At 37.9% G+C, this 25983-nt stretch overlaps 1 protein-coding gene across 1 annotated transcript; it reads right to left on the bottom strand.

Annotated features, from left to right (window-relative positions):
• Positions 1 to 3751: 3751 nt before the first annotated feature.
• Positions 3752 to 24927, bottom strand: Not1 (CCR4-NOT transcription complex subunit 1). Its single transcript, XM_074094431.1, has 16 exons — positions 24507 to 24927; positions 20545 to 20763; positions 19826 to 20009; positions 12785 to 15302; positions 11270 to 12683; positions 10143 to 10709; positions 9815 to 10063; positions 9422 to 9727; positions 7695 to 8072; positions 6376 to 6522; positions 6161 to 6295; positions 5549 to 5977; positions 5272 to 5456; positions 4934 to 5197; positions 4440 to 4579; positions 3752 to 3967 (listed from the first exon to the last, which is right to left on the bottom strand). The coding sequence occupies exons 1-15, from the start codon at positions 24606 to 24608 to the stop codon at positions 4501 to 4503; spliced, it is 7176 nt and encodes a 2391-aa protein (XP_073950532.1). The 5' UTR covers positions 24609 to 24927; the 3' UTR covers positions 3752 to 3967; positions 4440 to 4500.
• Positions 24928 to 25983: the final 1056 nt, after the last annotated feature.

Genomic DNA, 25983 nt, shown 5'->3' with positions numbered 1-25983 from the left:
AATTATAATGTACCTACATGCGTAGGTACATACCTACTGTTAGGTACGACCCCACGACAACTACATTACCTACGCACGATCGACGGGGCGCGGCGAGTGTTTTCTTGTGTGTCGTATGTATGTACATAAGAGCATGTATTAGTAGGTACATAATATAAATCATGCTATATTTATTAGTAAAAAATAACATGATGTTTTACATCGATAGTAACGATAGAGCTATATTTCCAAAAAAATAATGATATAATACGATATTATGGTATTTAAGGTTAGGGTTGTTGAGGATTTCTCTTTCGCTTCCTCATAATGCGGAAGTTCCACAATAATCTGAGTTCCTCAACTGTTACCGCGTCCTAATAAATAAAATAAAAATTCCTCTTCCGCTATCGCTTCCTCAAAATTTAAGAGGAGGACCGATTTTGATGTTTTTTTTTTGTGTGTGAAGGGGATTCGAGAATGGTTTAGATAATACTCAAAGCATCAAACCTACATTTCGTCACTACTTTAAAAAACCTCAAAACCTCTAATTTTTCGAAGTGAACTTTATGAATATGAGTAAACTATCTTTTGCCCGCGGCTTCGTCCACGTGGAACATGAACATCTATCTATGTCTTATCTATGTACCTTACGGCACTAGACTGGCTATTTGGATGGAACAAGAGGCGCGGCGCATAAATCATCAATATTACTTTGACACAACTTCTGTCACGGACGTCAACAAACTAAATTGAAAGGTTCACAAATCCGCACTGTGAACTAATTTTTTGCGCAGTCTTGATGCAAGGAACATGCAGTCATACATAGATGTGGATGGCGTTGAATTAGGTCATCGCGCGCTGTTCCTTCGGGAACTGTGCATTTCAGTATATGTATAAAGTACTCTGTGACTGTGCATTCTTTTGGAATAAAAAGTAACCTATGTCACTCTCTGGCACATAAACTATCTCTATGCCACAATCAAAGAGCTAAAAATCACGTCAATCCGTCGCTCCATTTCGACATGAAAGACAGACAAACACACAAACTTTCACATTTATAATTATTAGTAAATATGGATTTTATTGAGATTTTTATCAAAACAGCGACCAAGTCATCTGAACACTGAAAGTTTGTTAAATCCGTCATCTATATGTGACCCATGGAAACTTCATTAAGCTTGTAAAAATTGGGCCCCTCTTCAAGGATTACAATCGAATAAAAACAAAATATGATGAAAAAATATTTTATTACAACACAAACTGTTTAGAAAATGGGATTACATCGCTTATGAAGAGATTGTAGCATAAACATTAACACTAAACGTACCTAAATTACAATAGAAAAATCACATCTAGAAAAATTGCAACAGTAACACGCATTGCATTTCAAAACTTAATTTTAGATCATGTTATTAAGTTACTAGTTATATTACAAATTGCTAATGTCAATCGATTGTTAACGCTAGTGTCACGAAACGACCCTTTCACAATTAGGAGACAGCACGAGGCAGCGCGCAACTATCACCACAAGATTAGGTTACTTTAATCAGTCGATTTCGTAATCTATTTCGACGAACTTATTCAGTATCGCTAAATGTACAACCTCCTTATCATTAAATTGTACAATAAGCGGCTTCGTATCTATCATTCGGGTCAAAATATAATGAGAAATGCAGCTAACACGATACATGGACCCGCTTGAAAGATTCGAAGCCCCCATTCACCGGCCAATTTGCAACAATCGATCATGACGAATACGGCGAAATGTGAGCGCTGAATGGATCATAACAAATTCTCATCGTACTGTAAAAAGTTCATCAAATGACAAGCTGCTGTAATGTTCATGCTATATTATTATAATTACTAATCTATATTGAAAAACATTTTTCCATGATCAAAAAAGGAATAACTTAGGCAATGAAAACGTTGTGTATATAATTGTAATGGGACCTCACTAGACCACAAAGTGTACACCTACTAACATCCAACATAAGGGCACTGTCGTCACAGAGTTTGTTTTTACAGTGGAGTGTATAGGCTGCGACTCAACTGAGGCGGAGATGAGCGGAGCGGAGAGGAGACGTGTAGCGATCGACCAATCATATTCGTTCAAATTCACCGCACCGCACCTTGTCTCCGCACCGCTTCAATGGAAACAGTCAAGCGGAGACGAGATGTGGATTTCAACCAATAAGATTGGTCGATTCCTACGTCTCCTCTCCGCTCCGCCCGTCTCCGCCTCAGTGGAATCACTTGACTCTTTTCACAGCTCCACTCTAGTCAGCTCCGCTCGTCTCCGCCTTAGTGAAGCCGCAGCCTAAAGCTGTGGTTCCATAGGCAGAGAGAAGCGACGACGTTGATTTCAACTAATACGGTTGGCCGATCCTGCACGTATCTGCAGCGCCTCGATGGTAGCTCAGGCTGAGCACCGACACATATATAACACGTAAGTATTTATGTGCACATATTTCATTTGTAGCAAAGTGTGGCGAGGGGTTGCGTACATTTTATGACAGAAACAATATTCAACACGAGGACAAATCGATGCAATATTAAGTAAATAGAACATAATATACATAAATACAATTTGAATTTCTATATCTAGACCATGCAAAATAATGTGCAATATAAACAGTTATATGAAATCTTACTAAATCTATCTGATTGACTATTTATTTGCTATCAGCAATGGTATACAATATGTAGAATAGAGTAGCATATATTATATTATATATTTTGACAATTATTAAGAACATGACTTTAGTTCAGTAGCGTCGATAAATTTTACACATTGAATGTATTCTTCAAATACAGTCGAGAAACCTAATCTAAGACGTCATCCCCATCGGCAGCGAGGCAGTAGAGGTCTTCCAATATCCTCATTCTATAATACCCACTTCTACACTTTGAAACTTAGTACTGCGACCGGGAGAATATGAGCAGTTTTAAATAACGAGGGCTGGCCTCGCGCTTGAGACGAGCCGCCGGGGCGGCGCTAGCGGCCGTGAGACGCCGAACCCTTGCTAACCAGAAACGATCAGTCATTGGTAAAAATTTGATATTATTGTCAATGATCGCGTTAACTTAGAAGAGCGTGACGCTTCACTGTTAGCTAGCGCCAGGTCTTAGCACGGTAGCCCTCGTTCAATGTCAACTTTTCGGCTAAATATTTTAGAATTGTCTGTCAAAGCTGTGAGCCTAGGAATCTGGTTGTTCTATTGAAGGGCATATCAGGGCTGTTTATACTGATGCTTAATCTGATAATAATATAATGCTTCACTAATATTTTTACTACTACAGTCAATGTCAAAAATAATCTAGCATTTTTATTTCCAACTTGATAAACTATCTTACTTTTGACGATGATATTATACTTCATTTTATTTAAAATTAGAAAGAAGCAAATTTTAGATTACAGGTGAGGAACGTTAGTGGTCAACTTCTGCAAAAAAAAATAACAACTAATATCAAAAACCATCCTTTTATGTCACGCAAACGTATTTAATGTCAACATTTGCCAGTCAAGTAAATAATATGCCCATGTATTGTGCCATATATTTTTGAAGTTAAATTTATATTTCTGTACGCTATCTTATTAATTTGAAAAACTTATGCCCAAGACGTAAAGAAGCTGAGATCCAAGTAAAAGACAAAAGTTAATCATCAAAAAGGCGATTTTAAAATTCTAGACGTCTTTTCTCGTGATGGAAACGTCAACCTCACTCTACAATCGTCACTTCTTAGTTAAATGTTTTCTATTCTTAAAAAAATGAAGTATAGATTTGTTACAAATACAACAAACAAATGTGCACTATGAAATAGTGTCCGGTATTGCTAGTGGCCTGTAACTGTAAGTATGGGTGTTGGTGGATTGGATCCTGTGTTCACTTCTTGAAGAGTTTGTTCCACTGCATGCAGTGTTTGGGCAGAGTTGAAGTAGTTGGCTGCGGTTGGGGCTGCGCGCCCTGGGGTGCCGCAGTCTGGAAGCCTGTGTGCAGTAAAAAAACCTCCTTATAGCCTTGAGGGCTTGAAATGAAAACCACTGGCCGTTCTGAGGTAGCAATATTATAAAAGTGATTTTCTACTTTCAATTATATGGGCCTAAAATATAAACCAACGCTATAAGCATGTATCGAAGTATCTGCATTTTAATAACAGCGTTGTTAAAGTTTTTTTTTTTCATATCTTTAAAAATACCAAGATTTGAACGTTTTCAATTGCCTATGTGTATCCTAAATTGTAATAGAGATATCTGACATGAACTATGACATCATATATCATAAGATTAATAAAAAGTCCATAATACATTTTTTCTAGAAATTGATTGTATGCAAAAAGGACGATTTTTACGTACATCATTCTTTTTTTTTCGGTTTTGTATCACATTAAGTATAAAAAAAACTTGTGGTTCATGCATATTCTTTATTTTGCGACAAATAATGTAGCATGAAAGCACTGACCTTTCTCGACCAAGCTTTGCAAGATGTGCTTGTGCCGGACAGACTCCCAATTGGCGCGGGGCTACTCGGCGATCTCCTGCCCGCCCCCTGCGGTGCCCGTTTTGTCTACGATACACGACCGTGCCACAGATGCGAATAGCCTGTTACATAAATGCGTTAAGATTAGATAATATTCCTACTACTTCACTACTACTATCCCCTAGTTGCCATATCAATAAAATATTCTCTTCACTTGTATTTTAAAACTCGAAATCACGCGTTTTACCAGTGATAAGACCAAGCTAGATCGATTGATTGCCCCCGATAAACCCTACATAACAAATTCTATCCAAATCGTTACAGCCGTTTCTAAAACCCCCGAATAAATAAATAAATATAGCTTATCTAAAGGACAAATTCTATCCAAATCGTTACAGCCGTTTCTAAAACCCCCGAATAAATAAATAAATATAGCTTATCTAAAGGTATTATTAATAGGAGCAGAACAAACTTACTTTTCAATTTCAGGAGCGCAATGAACAAACTCGTGAGACCAGAATTTGTAGATCGGGTTCTTGATTAGCTCAATGAAAGTGATGAGCAGGCCCCATGGGTGAGGCCGATTGACTATCAGCCTCTCCAGCAGCATTCGAGTAATTTGTTCCTGTACAGATTCGGAGTTTGCCTCGGCGAACAAGTACAGAAGACAGCAGCTAAAGTAGTGCGTGTGGCTGTTCGGATATCGTAGTTGATTTGCGATTGCGTTGAGAAACAGATATCTGAAAGAATAGTTCAATTAAATAAAAACTTACATTATCGTTAAAAAAAACTGAGATTTGCTTTATCAACTTACTTCCCCTCGTAATCGAAGTCAACCGTAAAGTTTTGGAAGATATCCATGTGCGCAGAGTGGGCAATGGTAGACATATTCGGAGTCTGACCCTTAGAGCGGATATGCGCAATGGCTTGCGTGCCTACGTACAACACGACAGCATTCATGAGCTGGCTGTTGTAGCGGCGACCTGGTTCATTCACCACCTGCACAGATAAATCTTTTAGTCAAGCAGACCCACTACGTGTAAAGAAACACAGTCATATAAAATGCGAACTTAAAACGAGAAAACCCTTACCTGCATGTTGCCTCTCAATTCAGATAGGAAAGTTACAGGTGCCCGAGCTTTCAAATACGCATCCAAATCCTTCTTGAATTGCGATGAAGGTATCATAGTGGCGTAGTTGATAACCGCACGGGGAGGCAGCGTAATCTCGGCTAGGAGATCCACTTTCAGATTTGGAGTGAATGGATCAGGCAATCTCATATTTCGAGGAAAAGCAGAGAGGATTAGGTTCCTCATCTGTATGCAATTTGGTGGTATTTCATCGCAGAATCCATAATGATAATCACAAAGAAATTCTGGGAAATCATGGAGTAATACGAGAAGGACTTTCAAGGTGCCCTTGTACAGCATCATGACTGGGGCGGCCAGTTCAGTGTTCCGCAGGAAAGGATCCAAGAATTTAAACAGGTCTATCAGCAGCGTTGAGTACATTCCCCAACCCTGTAATAAGACATTATAAAATACATGGTTACGTTACTACGTGACAGTTCTCGACTTTTGTTTAAAAAGCATGGTGAGTAAAAGTAGAATTAACTTTGTATAGAAACATAATTTTAGACAATTGGTCGCTGTCGTCTGATCGAGATTTACATAAAATATGTCGAAAGTTTAAGACAATGTTACCTTCTGTTGTGGCGTTACAGCCAAAACTCTGTTGATAAAGGCGCGATGAGCAACCATTTCGAGCCAAGCGTAACAGAAGCCAGGGACGATGCTGGGCCTGATGATCCGCAATGTATGACAGAACGCAGTGAGAACCTTTCAAGAAATAAATACAATATTAGACTTTCGTCATTGATTAAAAAATCGAGAACTAGTAGAAACATAATCAGACTTACCTGGAAATTCATATTCTCCAAGACGGGTTCAGCCATGTTCATGTCGAGGAATAAGATCAGCAAAAGCCGGTGATACGGCAGTTGTTGAAAGTTTGTTCCATGCTCATCATGGTCTTGCAGCAAACATCCAGCAATAATGCCCAAGATCTGTGGTGAAAATAAATTATATTTAATTTACCAGAAGGACATATTTCCTAAGCTATACCAAAAACTGGAATTCAAGACCAAAAAATCTACGACAGATATGTCACTGTTAAATCTCTCAATGTCACTTCTGTCACTGTCAAATGAACTTTTCAGGTTTCGCCATCCTTTTTTAACAGTGATCACAAAATTATATATTGCTCTCGTGTCTGACATTTTTTAATGCGCAAGTTGTCTACGCGTGGTTTCTGGAATTTTGCTATCAAGTTGCAAAAACTACAATCACCGTACAACGTGAAGAAGAAGAATATATTTATCTTTAATTTAACTGACATTGGCCTAAGCCTTAAGGCCGCCATTGAGGGGAATAATAATAACCTTTTTTAATATTATTCCTTGTATAGTTATTAAATAAGGATTTTGTGAAAAAAAAAATTTACTAACTTATTTTCAACTCTCAACTAACATTGAGACAATTTTATTCTAAGAAACATAAACAGGATAAGGTTGCGTTGTTCTACCACAGTGTAGTCCTGAATATTTATTTTATTCCGTTTTTTCGTATTTGTTGTTATGGCCGCAACAGAATACATTATCTGTGAAAATTTCAACTGCCATGGTTTATGTTATGAGATACAGTACAGCCTAATGACAGACGGACAACTGAGTCTTAGTAATAGGCCTCATCACAGGAAAGGAATTTGAAAAGGTTAAATGAAATATTTTTTTAACAGTTTTAACCACCATATTTAGACACCATAAACCCCATAAAGCGCGCTACACACTATTACTCTACAGTTTTGTTGATTAGCTAAATGTATGTAAAAAATTAAATCAAATATTAGTTTGATTTTATCTTAATTGTAAATTATTGCACCAAATGTTATGAATACTTGAAAAAATACAAGCACAATACCAGTTTTTCAACCAAAAATTACGAAATAATTAAGTTTTTATTCAGGCGTCTAGTATTTTTGTAAAAGTAAGTAAACAAAATTACTTCTTTAAATTATAGAATCGAAATTACAAATAAAAAGAATATCCTATCGTGTGTATTAAAAAAAAGGAATGTACTGACTGTACACACATTTTATTTCAGTGGCAACATTGTCGTAGATTTTTTGGTCTTGAATTCCAGTTTTAAGTATAAAGGAAATTAAGAAAGTTGTACATACCTTGTTTAACAAATTCAGCTTCGGCGTAGGGTTACCTCCGTCAGCTGTGTTTTTAATTAGCAGTGTCACGAGCTTGATGAATGAATCGCACATGGAGTAATACTTCTCCCGTTTTTGAGGCGATGGCGGTGGATTCACTCGCTCGTCATTCAGTTGCTGGTGTACATTTTCGATGCACATCTGAGTAGCAATTCGGAAGAATCGGGTAATCATATCGTCGGATTTCAATATTCCATTCATGTTCATGCGGTGAACATATAGATTGAAATTCTGTGCAATCTCTATCTCAGTCAACGGACTCAGCAGAACGTTTCTCCATTCACGAAGAAGATTTTCAGTTTTCTCGAGCAGGCCTGGAGGGTCGTCGTAGTCTCTGGCCTAATTATAAACACCAAAAATGTGTTAGCATGACATAAAAAACGAATAAGACTTATTAAGAGCTATTAAGTTGTTAGTTCGTCCAAGGAAGATAGTGGCCGGTAGCGATGCTTAACCCTTTACCAGGCCAAGGGATATATTCCACCCACATCTTATATCGGTAACCGTAGTCAGGTTTTAACTCCAAACCACCTACAAAATATTTTGTCAATCCCTGAAAATATTATTTTATGATCTTCATTCACAACACGCTTCTAAATTGCGTAATATATCTTTGGCAGCCGTTTAAATTCACTGGAACGCTAATTTCAGTAAACTATGGATAAATTCGAACACTTTCCATAATTTCTATGAAACAGAAGTACATAGGTCGAACAATTTTTTGATATTTTGTAGATTTTGAGTGTTGAAAGCTAATGTAATCGTCAACATTGCTAAATATTCATGCATTATTGTGTATGACCAGAATTAGGATGTGGGTTGACATTATCCCATGGCCTTACTAGAGTTTAACTGTGTGGGAGCTATTTTTCGCATGGCCCGGTAAATTGTCTTGTCATGTCATAAAAACTCACGTAAGTAATAAAACAGTTTTTGTGTTCAACCTAGAACGAATTCATGTACCAAAGAGACCCAAATTCTAATCGGGCCATGGGAAGAATAGTTCCCACACAGGAAAATTCTAGCCAGGCAATGTGATAGAGTCATCCCACATCCTAATCCTAGTCCTATCACAAGGACGCAGGAGTATTTAGCAAAATGTATTACCTTACAATCATTAAAATCATGAAAATAACAAAAAATGCTTCGATATATCTGCTTGTGTTTTTCTTAAATTCAGTAAAGTGTTCGAATTTGTAAACAAACCACTAACATCACTGGTCAAGTGGATTTAAACGGCTGCTAAAGATATATTATTGGATTTTAAAGCGTGTCATGAATGAAGATCATAAAATAATGTTTTTAGTGATTGATATAATGTTTCGTAGGAGATTTGGAGTTAAACCTTGACTATTATAACAGATATAAGATGTGGGTGGAATATATCCCTTGGCCTGATCAAGAATATAATAAGACAAAATCTAGTATGACAGTTCATTACTTAGACAGGCGATGGGATAACCGTAACCCACATATTTATTTCTGGTTTAAAGGAAGATCTCCGACTTTCATAAATACATTTTTTACAAGGCGTTCAATACGGTTGCAACAGCATATAAAGTACGTATTAAGACACGCTGGTTCTTCGGGGCCTGGTAAAGGGTTAATGTGTAAAGGATAAGCGATGAACATAGAATAAGACGAAATAAGATTTATTTTTTAAGTCTCCTTACTTTTAAAGTACTCACCCGAACTTGCAATATGCCAGCATGAATGTGCGCCGTGGGTCCTAGGGGAGATCGCTCACCGAGGTAAGCACTAGGATCCTGATTTACGCGAATCATCTCAATTAAGCTGCCTAAACCCTCCGGAGGCGGTTGGCGCGAATGGGACATGATTCTGACCAGGGTTTCAGTGGTGTGATACAGATCGGATTCGTTGGCATACATATTATTCCTGTCGTCCACCAGATAAAGCTGAACAAGTTGCATCGAGAAGGCCACAGCCATGTAATTGTTACCATTATCCATCATATGCGCCAATGCGATGTCATACTGTTAAAACAAAAAGTAAACGCTTTTGAACGCGATGTTGAACATAAAAGCTATTATCGAAAACACAAGTATTGTATTCAATGATACCTGTGGCAAGTTAATGAGGTTGTTCCTGATAAGGCAGTCAACCGCTTCGAGGTTATACTTGAGCTCCTCCCTGCACTCGGTGAGGCAGCAGGTGATCTGCTTAGCGGTCCACACGTGGCCGTACACGCGCGCATCTTCGAGTAGCTTCAGCACGCGCAAGTGCACGTCGCGGTAGCGAGTCATCATCTCCACATGGTCGCTGCTCGCGCCCGGCTGCACGATATGTCCGTCCAGAAGTCCTTCAACAGCCTAAAATAAAAACAAGTATATATAAAATAAGGCATTAAATAACACACCAATAAAAATCGAATATAAAAGCAATCCATACCTTTTGCAATAGAGTACATCCCGATACGATGTCTCGATTTCGCCTGGCCAGGATAAGGCACTCGAGCAGAGAGTGCATGTTTGATGATTGCACAGCCAAGGAAGCCACTGTTAATGATTGAGCTAGGAACACTTCAGCGGCCGAAATAAGAGTACTCATTTCGTCTGTGCCATACACTTGAGTTGGATTCATAACTTGGCTGAATGTCAATTGAGGGATCTGATCCTGCGCCGAAGGCTTGGGTATGAACATGCCGGCGTCCCGCACGGGCATGAAGCCTGGTATATTGCATGCAAACTCTTCATAGACAGCGATCTGCATGTCTGTTGGTCCTCCAACACGCAAACGTACTCGTTCAGGGATTCTTTCAGTTTGGTAAGTTAAAACTATTGGGTCATAATATCTTCTGCCTTCCTGTCGCGCTATTTTCCTCATCTCATAATCGTTCATAAGTCTCTTGTCAAGTTCTGGTAACGCTTTTTCAACTGCTGTCTTTTGAATGATCGCGCAGGCCAACTCCATGTTTTCGGTGGCTAGAACTGCAGCCGCACTTTCTACTGTTTCTTTCTAAAATAAATTAAAAAAAGGTACGTTAATAGGTTTAAATAGAGGAATTAATGTTAAATGGGTCGATCAACTTTTTCTTGTTTGATATTCTGTCCCGTTGTCTAAGAGACAACAGTGACAGAGATTCATAAAAAATACTGTTATAATATATGCTACTAATATGCTTAGGACATTGTCCATTAAATAATGGGCTTGTAACTACGACAAAAATGTACGCTCTATGAATTATAACCACAGAAAACATGGAGAAACTCATGGTTTTAACCCCTCGTATGCTTAGACGCGTATCCGTGCCAGTTCATGAACTGCGTAAGCACGGATACGTTCCAAATCGACTACGATGAAATTACAACCTTAGAAAGAAAAAATCAAAATACTAAAATACGAAGCAGGCAACCTCTACTGACGTAAAGTTGCCGCACCGAGGTGTTAAATTCTGAAACGGCTCCCGCATACGAGGGGTTAAAGAGTTATCTAGAGGACGTAACCATGGCAACGCGGTACAGGGAAAAGTTGATCGACCCGAATGTAATATTACTATTGTTTCAAGAATAGCGTACCTGCTGAGGAGTAGAGGGCATGAGCGCTGTGATGAAAGCTGCTTGCAAGTTAGTGCTTATAGTGTTGATGATTTGCTCTCGACAAGTTATCATCGCCATCCCAGCAGTGAGATTTCTGGTCATGTGATGAGCGCAGGTGCGCATTCGTACTTCGTCAGGGTCTAAAGCAAAATCTTTACGGATAATTTGTTCGCAAGTGGTCAGCGCATATTTTATAGACCGTTCGACCACTGGATGTATCCATTCCTGAATCGACCTCTCGATAGCAGACTTCACATACTGCTTAAGATGTGGATAATTTTGGAATAGAATAATATGAGGGTTGAAGCAAATCTTCTGTCCAAATGCTGAAGTAGAAGAAACATTTACATCTAAGTAATTAAACCTGGGCTCAGGTAATCCCAGAACTCCCATCATACCAGGGTCATTCGTGACCAGTCCACTGGTGGGCGTGGGGGCGGTGGCCGCCATATCCTCGGAGGGAATCATCGGTGGTTGAGGAGGCATCAGAGGCATCTGCGATGACTGAACGATCGTTTGATTAACCGGCATAGTATTTGTAACTTCTTTGTTAGGTTTAGGTTGTGACAGTTGGAACTCGATCAATCTAAGTTTTTCTGAATCCTTCAGATATATTGAAGGCTTTAGATCAGCTATGTCCAAACTTAAGTTTTTACAAAGCACCTCTATTTCGAACTTTAAATTTAGTTTAAGATCAGGCTCTTGATGTAATTCAGCTAAAGCGTTCATCAGTGCCATCGTCCAGGGATTTGGAGGTTTGAAGACAATACTTTTCGCACAAGATTCCAAAACCTTGGCCACAAATGGTACAACATACAGAAGCTCTTGCTGACCTTTGTGATAAGCTTCGAGCAAGAGTGCTTTGAGATCAATGTCGACGTGAAGAATGGGCTGGTTGCGAGCCAGTGTGAGCATCCCGAGCCAGTGTCCGAGATTCTTTAACAGTGAGCGATCGGAAAAATTTGCGATGCCTTTGTCAGATCGCAATAATACTTTAATGTTTCTATACGTTTCTTTTGTGACCATTTTGTTGACATCACGGATCTTGAGAACATCAAGAAAATTTGAATACAACGCGTGAAAGTTTAGCTCAATGGAAGCTCTCTTCATGACCAGGTATTGTGAAAGCCAAGGAAAGTATTCGTCTGTGATTATTTCCTTGAGTTCTTCGCACTTTGTTTGTAGGTTGAGCTGGCTGAGATTATTGAAAATAAACGCAGTTTTGTCCTGCATAGCTTCTGGGGGTGAACTGATCTTCTCTTCTCGGTCTGTCGCAGTTAGAAGGGTATCTATATTGGTAGCATTAGCAATGGATGGTCTGCTACCGATACCACCGGCGGCGTTCGTAACTTTTGAAATTACAGAAATTGACGATGGCGCGCAGACCACAGCCCTAAAATAAAATAAAGAAGCAATATTATTAACCTTCACTAACATCCATGTTATAAACGTAAATAGTATGCAGTGGTATAAGAGTGAGTAAGCTAAACTGACCTGTAAGGTGCGGAAACAGTAACAACTGCACTTTGGTTCAGCATTGCAGCCAAACTGGTGGGTAAAACAGCGCCCTGTGGCTTAGTCGGTGGCTCTTGGCTTTGCAATCCATATTCAATATATTCTATTAGATGAGGAGGAAATTCACTAAAATGAGGAATAGCCCTTACATGCTCACAATACTTATGGTAATCTTTAAGACGCGATTTAAACCTGTCTAGAGCAGCTATTCCGAAATAGTACATCTTGGATCCTTCTGGTTTTCTCAAGGCTTCAAGAACAAATCGTAGAGCTAGCCCCAATGAAACGTAACTGGGTACTAGTCCTTTCTCAATTATACCTCCAAAGAGCTGGGCTGTAATATGTAGTTCTTTATCGGGATATTGAGGAAAGAATTTGTACTCTTCAAACAGATTGCGCAGCATGCATGAAAACACTTCCCTTTCTCTCTTATTTGGTGAATCTTGAAATTTCTTCAGCATATCTAATACTTCATCTATGGATAAAGTTGGATGCGGTGGATGATTGTATATTCTTTGAAAGTAGCCATTTGCTTCGTCTTCGATTTCTTTCGACACATTTTGCATCATTTCTGGGAAATTTATAGGATCTGGAATACGAGGTTTATCCATAGCCGGAGCTTGATTCATTCTTGCTGCTAAAGCACCCATATTAGGAAGATTGTTATGTGGTAATGGCATCATTGTAAACGGACTATTTGGCCCAGCGCCTATAAGTCGTGAAGGTGAACCTGGAGTAGTAACCAGAGGGCCCAGAGTACCGGGCATGGCGAAAGCTGTGTTCGTTGGGGCGCCTAAATTCAAATTCGCGACAGTGGGGGTAAGATTCGCTATCGAATCTACGTGCTGTGTAAATAACTGACCCCCTAAGCCAGCAGGATTAAAGGGCGTTTCCAGTATCCTCGTATGAGGTCGCGCTATTCCTCCGATGTTCGGTCTCGTCTTGCTTAGTATCAGCGTCTGACAATTGGTTATCACGTTGTAGATAGCTTCTTGCAGTTCCGGTTGCACGTTAGGACTGCATAACTGAAGACAAGCTAACATAGTAGCAATAGTTTCATGTGGCAGTTGAGCAGCTTTAGGCAATTGTTCGTCTGGCCCTTTTCCAAGAACTTGAGGACATCTTCTTTGGAGAAATTTAACCATGGCCGAAACAAATGTTTCCCCATGGTCTCTTATCTTATCGGTTAGCCATTTATCAAGTTTTAAATACTCACGGCGGGATGCTAAACACGCCAAGTCAATAACGAAAGGGAATGATTGCACGTTCAGTAATAGAGACAAGGCTTTCAGATCTTGCGCCACGTCTAAGATTCGAGATAGTTTCGATTGATCACTCTCTCCCCGGATGTACCAATCGGCCATAGCGTGCATAATAATAGGTTTTATGTTGGGATTCTGCGTATGCCAGGCGTGGTGCAAAATGATTGCGGAATTAGGATGGTTACCCAAGAATATCGGAATCAACGTAGTCAATAACTCCTGTCTGAAGATAGTTATAGGCGGATTGATTTGAAGTAAAGCCAACAGCAGAATGTCAGGGCAATGCTGTAACGGAAACTTAAATAACTCATGTACTTGAACATAATAATCGCGCTCAGCTGCATAAAGCAAGAGCTCCACCAAATATAGACATCGCCATGTGGCCACTTCTTTGTTGTCCGTTTCAGGTGGAGACTTCAATAAGTCGATAGAGACCGGGTGGAACGGGTGATCCGCGAAACTAAAGATATCTGGATGTTTGAGGATATTGCTGATCAAACTCATTTGACCTTCTAGGTTACTCCACCTACGGCAAAGATATTCCACAGGAAATATGTTGGGAGGATATCCTGCACTCTGAAGGCCTAATCTAAGGATAGTAAACAATAAATTAAGGCCTTGTCTATCCGGAACAATAAACTCCGGATGGTCAAGCTGTAAAATTACTTCTTTCCAGTTTAAATTAGAAGCCAGCTCTTTAAGAGTCTGAACAAAAACTTCTGCATTCCAAGATTCTCCTCCATGCCCATGTGTAATGATATCTTTTTTGGCCTCATGGCCCATCCAGAAATTTCCAGGCGTCTGAATTTGTGGACCATCTGGTAAAGTGGCATGATGTCTGACCATCATAGAGATAATCCTCGCTACATCTATCGCGGTAGGTTCTCGAGCGCCAAAATTTAACATGTTGTTTTTGCAATCCTCGACCGACGAGGTGAAGCTGTAGCCGATGTCTCGGATGATCTCTGCCAGTGAATTGTCCATCATGGCTGCGGCCATGTCGTCTGCTGTGGTCATTTCCTCGAGAGGTGTCTGTGTATCGTCAGGATACAAAAGTGGGGCAAGCACTATGGGCACCACTTCACGCGGAAAGTCACTTCGTAAACGTTTTAAAAATAAGTCTTTAGTCACAGCCGCTAAACGAAAGTTTTCGTGAGCAAGGCTAGTTAGAAGAGTTTGCAAAACTTCAGGGCTGCATTCCTGAAGACCTGCACGCTCGACTTGATGTCCACGTTCTGAAAAACCAAACCACATTTATATTACAACAAATATTGCGAAAAATCGCCTAATACAGCAATATGTTTCTCCAGGGGAGGTTTCCTTTTTTGTAAATGAGATGAGAAGAACTCCAGGCTGTACAGAGCCGAAACGGTTTCTTTTAATGCAGTCATTTTACACATTGTTTATACCAGTAATATTATGCAATTAAAATTACAAAAAACAACAGAAATAAATACTTTACTATCTAAGTCATTTCCATCACGCAGGTCAGCCTAATCGTCAGACTCGTTTTAACTTGTTTAAGTGCTGAGACATGACCAGTCGAAGTGATATAATTAAATGAAATATGTATATGTGAGCGACGTAAGCAATGGAGTCACCCGAATTTAAACAAGTTTTTTACGAAACTATAATAATATTTTAATCGACAAAATACGGCAAATTCAAAAAATGGTAAAAAGAATCAAGTGCGAGTGCGAGCGACTCGCGCATGAAGGGTTCCGCACCTCCGTACAATGTTTTAAAAACAAATAGTTCAGTAATATTTTGTTGTAAAAAAATCTAAAACACGCTTTTTTGCTGGCGGTACTTTTTGCCCCTGGTTACCAAAGTAGGTAGTCGTCAAGACGAATCAAATGAGACCAAAATCGATGCGGTCGTGTCGTTTTATTACAGCTTTCCTATGGCCAACATCTAACTTCATCATCAGATCAGCTCTACGTCATAATAATATTGCATTGTCATCGGATTTATTTTAAAATTTCAGCTCAATCGGTTGAAGATATACACTTCAAATTTAAGTTGAAATATTAAAGAATTTAATATTTTCATATTTTATTTAAATTATTTAATTCTGTCTGAACATACATAATTAGTTACATTACATTACAAGTTGATAAAAACATATCACCAAAATGTAAGCCAGAGGCGTTTTTACCTATAGTGCAGGGTGTGCGTTGCACACGGTCGCAGCGGTGTTAGGGGCGCCCACTGGCGTATCGGGTTATTTTTTGAATCGGTAGCCCAACATCCTGGGGTGGGTACTAGACCATACTGGGGTGGACACGGCACACCCGGCCCCCCCTCTATATACGCCTATGTGGGCGCCGGCGGCGGCACGTTGTACCTATTCCATTTTTCCCGCGCGCTTCTTAGATGGCCCTAAAGTAATAATTGCACACGGGCGCTACATGGGCTAAAGACGCCGCTGATGTAAGCTCTAGGAGCAAGTATTTTGAATAAAGAACAATTTTAAATTCTCATCCTCTTTGGCCCCTGTCGAAGGCTGAATGAATAGCGCTTTAGACTCTAGCCATGCGCCGAAAAAAGTGGCTGAACGCGGTATTTAGGTCGAACGGCGCGTACTATGAATTAGTGAATAAAGCTCAACCTGATTTTAAATTTTGACTTTGTAAATAAATAGTGTTACTTAGTATGAATTTTAACGGACATGTTTTAGTGTAAAAAACATTAAATACAGCAGCTGTGAGTGCTTTATTGAATTTAGCTTTTGTGAAGGTGTGTGTAGTGTGTCTCGGAGGTTTGTGGATCATAAATTGTTATTTAGTCTTAATGCTGCACAAAAAACAAAACCACGGTCTTAGAGACAACTATTATAATTACCAAAGGTTTTATAAAATAGCACTAATAAAATTGCAAATTAATAAGTAGTTAATTAATTTATTAAACAACATAGGGTCACGGGAATTGCCCCTAGCAACTGACGGCCGCCATCTTGGCAGCCTAGCAATCAAAAACCGCTGAATGAAACACGTTTCTTGTATGACGACTCCCTTTAATTTGTAACTTTATTTTATTTTTAGTATTTGTTGTTGTCACGGCCACTGTAATACATAATCTGTAAAAATTTCAAGTGCCTAGCTATTATGGCTCTAGAAATAGAGCCCTGTGACAGACAGACAGACAGACAGACAGACAGACAGACAGACAGTCTCAGTAATAGGGTTTCGTTGGCACCCTTTGAGTACGAAAAGTACTTGAAAAAAGGTGAATAGGCGTTGTTGAGTATCTGTTAGTGTTACGTGAGACAAAGAACTTAAGCATGAGTTGTAAACTAACAATATAACTGAGTAGTTAAATAAAATTTTCCAATGCAATTTTTACCTATACCACACACTAACTTTAGTTAAAATGTTCAGTTTATAGTTGTGTACATACTGTTTAATTTTTTTTAAGCATAAAGGATTCATATTTGCAAAAAAACAACATCCCAGTTTTACTTTGCAAATTAGCACCCTATGAACTGTACAGAAAAAGTTTTCTTTGATTTGTGGATGTTCTAGTTCTAGTACTCTAACCTTAGTTGGTCTCAAAGTGTTTTAATCCTTGATAGAAATAGGACCGATTGGCATTAAAAAAAAAGACAAATCTGACGAATTTCTCTCTGACTGCACACTTTATCAACAATCTGTGAATGTCGATTGTCATCACTCAAAAAGTTAGTAAAGGTCTCCTAAGAGCATTTTTGCGTAGCAGCAAGATCCGCTGATCTCAACATTCCACCCTGTATACGGTCGATTCATCCTTCAGTGTCTTATCATGTAAAAAAACACTTCTCGAAGACACAGTCACACTTTTTTCTTGGATTACACAATAACCATCACTTAAAATGTTCCTGTATACTTAAAGAAACTCATAAAGTATTGAAATCAACAAAGTAACTACTGAAAAATATCATTTCTAATAAGATTGTCTTCAATAATCTAAGGAACGAATGAATAACCTCAAAAATGTCTGACATAGCAATGTCTAGATTGTCTATGGAAAGGATTGCAAAGTATTGATGGGAAACGATAACTTATCGATATGGATAAATGTAGCAATTAATACTAAGGGACTGTTTCACCATCCATTGATTAGTGTTAACAGGCGATTAAATGACATGTGATACCGTCTCCGTCTATTCGGACAAAATAAATAGAGACGGCATCACATTTAACCGTCAGTTAACACTAATTAATGGATGGTGAAACAGCCCCTTAATGTAGAGATTTCGGAAAATGCATTGAAATCAATCATAATAATCACTCGTAATGAGGGCTATCGTTTTTTGTCTCACTAGATGGCGCACTGTTGCGTGAGGTTTTTAAGTATGGCTTTCAAAGTCTGTTATTGCGGGCGTGAAAACAAAGTTTAGATTAAAATCATATTTAATACACCTTAAAACCGTACTATAAAAATATCGAGCATGCCACAGTGTTGCATAGTCCCCGTTTTGTTCGGAAAAAAGGGAGGACAAAGGTTTCCGAAAGACAAAACTGTCTCAAAACACAGACATTCATTGCCCCGGAACGCATATTTGCCATAATTAATTTCAGATATTGCAAAATATTCACAAAATTATTCTAATTATAAATAAACCCGCGTAGTTCACCCAAAAACTATGAGATTTGACATTTCGGAGACCTCACCTCTAGTGGCGAATTCATACGCGATAGCCCTCATTGGTGTGATTGATGCCAATATTTATTTTAAACGAGGACGGACACGCCACGGACAGTTCGTCGGTGTCTATGGCTACGCTACGCTAAACGTCATTTCATATTGAGTTGAATCTTAAAAAACCTGCCAAGAGCGTGTTGGACACGCCCAAGATAGGGTTCCGTAGCCATTACGAAAAAAAACAAGTAATGTTATGAGCGTTATAAGTTATAACACAATTAAAACACTTAGAGCCTGGCCAAGCTAAGTCTGCAACGGAATAATTTGGCAACACTGTATTTTAACGTCAAATCACGTACATAATATGCGTTACATTTGCAGTGTTACCATACCATATTATGTTAGCTTGGCTCGGCTCTACTACAGTCTTAAAATCTATTAGCAGAAAAAGAGCGTATCTTCACGGCACTTACGTCCTTTTGTTGAGAAGCGCAGTTTTTCGGCAATAACTCAAAAACGGTATATCTGATCATGTTGAAACCAATTTTCGTTGAATATATATAATATTATAAATGCGAAAGTAGCTCTATCTGTCTTTCTGTCTGTTATGCTTTCACGTCGAAACCACTGAACCGATTTAGATGAAATTTGGTATATAGGTAGTTTGAACTCCAAGGATTAATATAGGATACTTTTTATTTCGGTAGAGGGCGCCACCACGCGATAACCTTGATCCGCGCAGAAGAAATCGCGGCATAAGCTAGTAATAATAATAAATAAAATAAAAAGAGTTGAACCTAGTAATGTCATTCGTTTCGGCACTTCGCTTAATGCCGTACGTTATGGGTGCTCTTTTTGTGATATTTCTGACGACTTGGCTTACTTACGGATTTATTTATGTTAATAGCAAAATAATCGGTCACGTTTTATGTGTTTTATCGACTTTTCCAATCACTAGTCATTGTCTATTATGTGACGTCACGTTTGTTTACATGATAAGAAACGGAAGGATGAATCGACTTTAGTGTCCAGTGGCCTGATTGATTTGAAATTGGGTGGATACATGTATGCTTCAACAACAATTAAGTAGCTAACCATCAACAAAAACAGCAAGTCAAATGAAATAAAAACTTACCTGCGTCAAGATAGCACTGCACGAGTTCTAAGAATCTCTTTTTCAGATGTTGTTTTGCTAGTGATACAATTTCAGGCTTTGATGAATTCTTCCCCAAAAGCAATGAAAAAGCAACATCCTCTGCAGTAGTTAACTTTAACAATCTTGTAAGTCTATTGAGTAATGTATTTGAGGGCTTTAATATCTGAAAGGAACAATACAATCTAAAAATAACGATCACAATTTTCACATTCCCTGTGATGTGAGGAATAAATTACACCTAGTAGATTTAGTTGTGCTAAGTTAAAAATTACTGGTTGCCCAATAAACTCAAGATAATATGTGCTCAAGTGTTCAGACAGCACTCTTCTCCCAAAAAATTTAATTTACAAATTCGCGGTAGTACATATTAATAGCAAATTAGTACCTACGTATCATGTATGGTGTCTGTTAAGTCCATAGCGTCCTAGCCAGCTGCAGTTAACAAAATATTTTACAGACATATTCTTTACCTGATGTAAGTTTTAAAATATACTGTTAAATCTCATTTTAATTTTGTATAGTGCTCAACTGTCGTAAGACCCATTTTTATGTCAAATAAATAATTCAGCTAATTCTTTATAACAGAGATCAATGAAATGTCACACACAAGGCAGATAGGGCGCTGTATGTTTATGGGCAACTTAACTAGTGTATTTATAGAGAACTACTAGAATTTTATTAGTGCTACAATCACTTACCTTCTGTAGTGATCGAGGGGGGTGGTCAACCAAGCGGCAGACTACTGTAGCTTTGGCCGGGTGATTCAGCAACGATGTCAGGTGCTGGGAGAGGAGCGACGCATGCACACTACTTGCTGATGACGACGATCGCTCAGTATCCCAAATATTTTTCGCTGCTTCGGCGAGGAGGCACCTCAAAAGTTGATTTTCTGCTTCCAGGCCATACAAGCTCACAAGCTGTCAGAAAAATAGAATCCTTTAACAAAAACACAGATAAAGATCAAATTCTATTATTCTTAATTATTGCATCATTACATGATTTCTTAGTTGGTGTGCCAACTCTAATTTTTCCATTATGAAAACAAAATAAGTAGGTAATTAACAAAAACCGGCCAAGTGAGAGTCTGACCCAAGCACCCAGGAGTTCCTTACATCTCTAAAAAATCAATGTCAAGTGATCAACAAATTTATAATAAAAACCCGTCAAGCATATGTCTATATTATTTGTAAAAAAGTATGATTCTTATGTGGACCACCCTTAAATTTTTAAATTATTTGTCAGGTTAGTAGGATTCCGTTTGTTACGCTTCAAGTATGGAAAACTAAAAACTATTAATTAATTAAAACTATATTATGGTTTAGTAAAAGTAATATATTTACAAAGAAAAGGAATTCTGGTGATTCCACATTACACTAGACTAAGCCTGTCGCCATAGCAACCAGGGTGGGGGTACAAACAATTCACTGAAAGATATACAGTAACTTGAATTAATTTATAGTAGGGATGTGCCTAAACATAAAGAGCATCTGAATTGGAATTCTGGGATTTTTAAAAATTCCCATGGGAATACCCAAAAATTTAATCGTGGTTTTCATTGCCATTTCATCCTATCCTACTTATATTATAAAATGCGAAAGTTTGTGAGTGAGTTGAGTGAGTATGTTTGTTACCCTTCACGCTGGAACGGCTGGACGGATTTGGATGAAATTTGGTATGTAGATAGCTAGACATCTGGAATAAAACATAGGCTACTTTTTATTCCGATATTCCCATGGCATAGGGATAAAATCTCGAAACAACAACCGCTGGACTTACCGAGTCATGGAAATTGACATTATTGTTTTTAATGTACCATCGATGAAAACCACTATTTAATTTTCGGGAATTCCCACGGGAATTTTTATAAATTCAGAAATTTCAATTCAGCTGCTGGATCTAATGATTTACGTCTACGAAACCGCGGGTAAACACTAGTTAAAAATAATCAAAACAAATTTCATGACAAGCCCAGCAATTGAAATCAAGATTTTATCCCTATCTTGTGGGAATATTGGTACAAAATGTAGCCTATGTTTTAGTCCAGATGTCCAGATATCTACATACCTAATTTAACCCAAATCCGTCCAGCCGTTTCAGCATGAAGGAATAACAAACATACTCACTCACTCACATACTTTTGCATTTATAATAAATATTATATAAGTACCATAAGTAGACAATGAACTTTTTGTTATTGCAGCAGTCAGAAATGATCAAGTAACAAAACCAGTGCAAGCAAATCAAGCAATGAGGGTTTTCACAGAGGCGAAATATCTCTAGATGGCGTAGCATTTGCTTGCGATTGGCTCATTTAGTTTTCTAACCAATCACAATCGAATGTCAAACGTCAAATGGACCTCACAATACTAAAATATTTTGCCTCTGTGAAAAACCCTCATTGCTTAGGGCATCACATCTTCGGGGGCACCATAAACAGCATGGTGGGGAGGGGTTGTGCCACAGGCGTGGATTGCTTAGGCCATCAAAGTCTTAATAAAGTCTGAAATATGCTAGATCCACAATGAAAGTATTTGATTGAGCTTCCAATGTTAAAATCATCTACACATAACATCACTATCAAGAATTAAAAATAATAACTGGGATGGCAAACACACACATGATGATAATGATAAACAAATGTAAGCACTCGAGTTAATATCTTCAAATGAATTATTATATTACTATCAACATTGTATATTGGCACAGTGACAGTGACATCATAATAGGAAATAGAAAAGCCAAGTGTGGACAGTTAGCAAAAGTTGCGCTGCTAAACCAGTGCCTTTCAGTCTACATGTAAACTACACTGTTGCAATATGGCTGAAATGATAATCCTATTTTATAATAGAAACATTGTTACTACTTTACTGATGTCAAAAGTGCATATTTTACATAAAATGATTTTTTTTTGTTCATTTCAATGTCATCTCTCCTTCTTTTACATGATCATATCAAGGTTTATAAATTAATTTTACCCTCTTGACGCCCAAGTCAAATTTTTGTTTTATGAACATGAAACTTTTGTCACTTCTGAGAGAGTTCAATGTTAAATTACCGATAAGTCCTTTACAAAGGACTTTGGGCATAAGGAGGATAAGTAAATATTAGTTGTTTTTGTTAAACAAAATAACTTGTATGTGACCCTCGGGTTTATGTGTACCAAATGGTAACGAATATTATAAGGAATTGGAAAATTTTTGGCATAATAAACCTAACTGACCCACTGGTTACTCTTTACTACACCTTAACAGACCCTCGAATATTAACAAAATATTTTGTTATAATAACTGACATGTAGCATACATTACACTGTTTGAGCAATTTGTATTGTGAATAACCTTTTCTAAATAACTAACACTGTGAAGACATTGCAATGACTGAAAAAGTTACAGTTACAGTGACAAGTTAAAACGGTGGTTGTGGTTCGTTAGTCTAACAGCTGGTAGCATGGTGTATGGTTGTGTCACTCTGAAGATGAGCTCTGGTTGAGTCGAAACGCGTCAGTGTAGTGTGGTGGTGGTGATAGATGGGTTTGTGTGATTTGTGTGTGTTCTTAGTGTGTGAAGGTGGAGGAACTGCATGAACACGCATATTTTGCATAAGCTTAGCTATCATAAGGTTGCGGGTGAGCAAGGAAATTCTTTTAGTTCATTGAAAAGTTAATCATTATTATCATTTACTGAGAATATTCTATGATGAGTGTAAATAGGATTAAAGCGTTCACTGCCACCTGACTTCCACAGGTGCCACCGACGCACATGTGCATTAAAAATGTATGAATAATTATGACAGCGGCACTGAGCGAATTTCCGAAAACCCATATGTGTGTTGGTGGCAGTGAATGCATTAACAATCTTGTGGCAAGCAAAACTGCTTAGATAATAATACAAAAAACTATTTGACATGCTTTTATAATATTATGACATATAAGTAACCAATATTGTGAATACTAATGCTGTAACAGTGCACCTAAGTTACATTATTTACTTCAAAGCATAGTGGTGCAATCTGGAAATTAGAAGACTAAAATTGTTATAATAATAACAAAGAAGGTAAATAGGCATCTTCCAGACAAAAACATAGATTTAAAAAGAAATGTTTAAATAACATCTGATTTACAGTCAATCGCCATTGAACATAATACGAGATCTCAGTAGATTACATATTTATAAGACTGTGCAAAAGCAAAAGTAGGTATTCAAGTAAAATTAAATTAATATTATTTTGATTATCTAAGTAAATATGAGGTAGTAGTGGAAAACACTTTCTTGTACTTAAATATAATAAATAGGGAATAGTTAAATTGAGTACAACTATCAAAAGGCAATGAATTGCCCTTACAAGTAAAACCAATTGAATAAATTTCACTCATAGAAATTTACAATAAGAAAACCATTGTGAACAGGTAAGTTATTATAGGGAAGTACAGTGTAATCTGCCTCTCCAATTACGTCACAAACCACAATGATACAACACGAATCGATAAGTGTCATTATTAATCACACACTGCAATGCATTAGCTTTCCGTACGCAGCAAAGCAGGAATTTTCACCGTGCATGCATTATTTATTACCAAATTGAGCTCGTGGCTTTCCGTACATGACAATATGGCGACATTAGAAAACAAAGAAACTGTTAGAGGCTCTTGTGATCTCCTTACCTTAGTTAACTCCTGGCTGGTCTGTTTAAAGTTCTTCTTACTTAAATTTATAACAAGATAATTGATTTGCGATAAGCTAAACGTTAAAGAGTCCAGGTTCATAGTTCCATTAACGCGAAACCGAAAGCTTCAAACACGTTTGAAGCTTTCTCGATTTTTGACGGATTACTACAATAAACGTGTGTTCCTTTAGAGTTTTTTTTCGAAATAACATTAAGCCTAAGGCCAACATCACCAATAATATTGTTCACTTCATTAAAATCAACATAATCTTACACCTAACACTGCAAATCCCCGAACTGCAAATCTGCACGATGACGAAGGCACTCGTTCGCTAGTAGTACGCAAGCAATTCGCGAGGCACGGCAGTTAGTTCGGTTCGGTTCCGTTCGTCGGCCAAAGAGTATTAGTACCTATAGAGAAACTCACCGAACTCAACCCAACCAACAATGCTACCAACATCATTTATCGTTTTACCAGAAATTATATTTTTTAATGTGACCATAGGAATAAACAAGGATTTCACAATTCAAATTAAAGAAAGAACTTATAATATAAATAAAAGACGGAATATTATACTTTATTGTAGATGAAGGGGCTGTTTCACCATCTATTGATTAGTGTTAACTGACGGTTAAATGTGATTCCGTCTCCGTCTATTCGATCAAAACAAATAGAGACGGCATCACGCAACCGTCAGTTAACACTAATAAATGGATGGTGAAACAGCCCCTAAACACAGTAAGGGGCTGCTTCACCATCCATTGATTAGCGTTAACCGACGGTTAAATGTGAACGTCTAGACTAGACAGAGCAAACGTGCGGGGCGTGAGGGGTGAGACGCTGGTGGGAGGAGCCCCAGCTGCATACTTCGCCGTTCTTGTAGCTTGGGACAAGTCTTTTAGGGCTAACGCGTTCTTTAACATTTCAATTTATAATCATTGACTTATATTCTACCGTACGTTAGTACATATATACATATATATCGATGTCTATAATAAAATTTACTATGATGCATACGACATGTACTGTAAGTGCGTGCAAATCTTCATCTCGCATAAGTAAGGAACTATAAGATTTCATCTATTTATGTCATTATATTTATTCATTTTATATAATTAAATTCAATAACAGGAACTTTAAGTCCGTTAAGTCCAGAAACCGAAAGTTTTTGTCGGTTACTAATCTATGAAAGTACTTAGTTATATTTTGTAGAAAAAAGTTTTTTTTTCAAAATATAATTTTAATACTTCTAACCCCTAGTAAGTATGCCACCCCTAATTCATTTTGTTTTATATAATTTCGCAATACCAATATGTACCGAATTGTAAAAGACATCTACCTTCCAAATTTTAAATTTGTGACAACCCTTCCTTATTGCGTAAATACCTATACAGGCTGCGGTTTCGAAACTGGCGTCGGCCTTTTTTTATAGACAGGAATAAGCTTTACTAGTCATGGAAAAAGATAACAGATT

This window comes from Choristoneura fumiferana, chromosome Z, assembly GCF_025370935.1.
Source record: "Choristoneura fumiferana chromosome Z, NRCan_CFum_1, whole genome shotgun sequence".
Taxonomy (NCBI): Eukaryota; Metazoa; Arthropoda; class Insecta; order Lepidoptera; family Tortricidae; genus Choristoneura; species Choristoneura fumiferana.
Note: the sequence above shows the minus strand (reverse complement) of the source record. Positions and strands in the feature narration are given on the sequence as shown.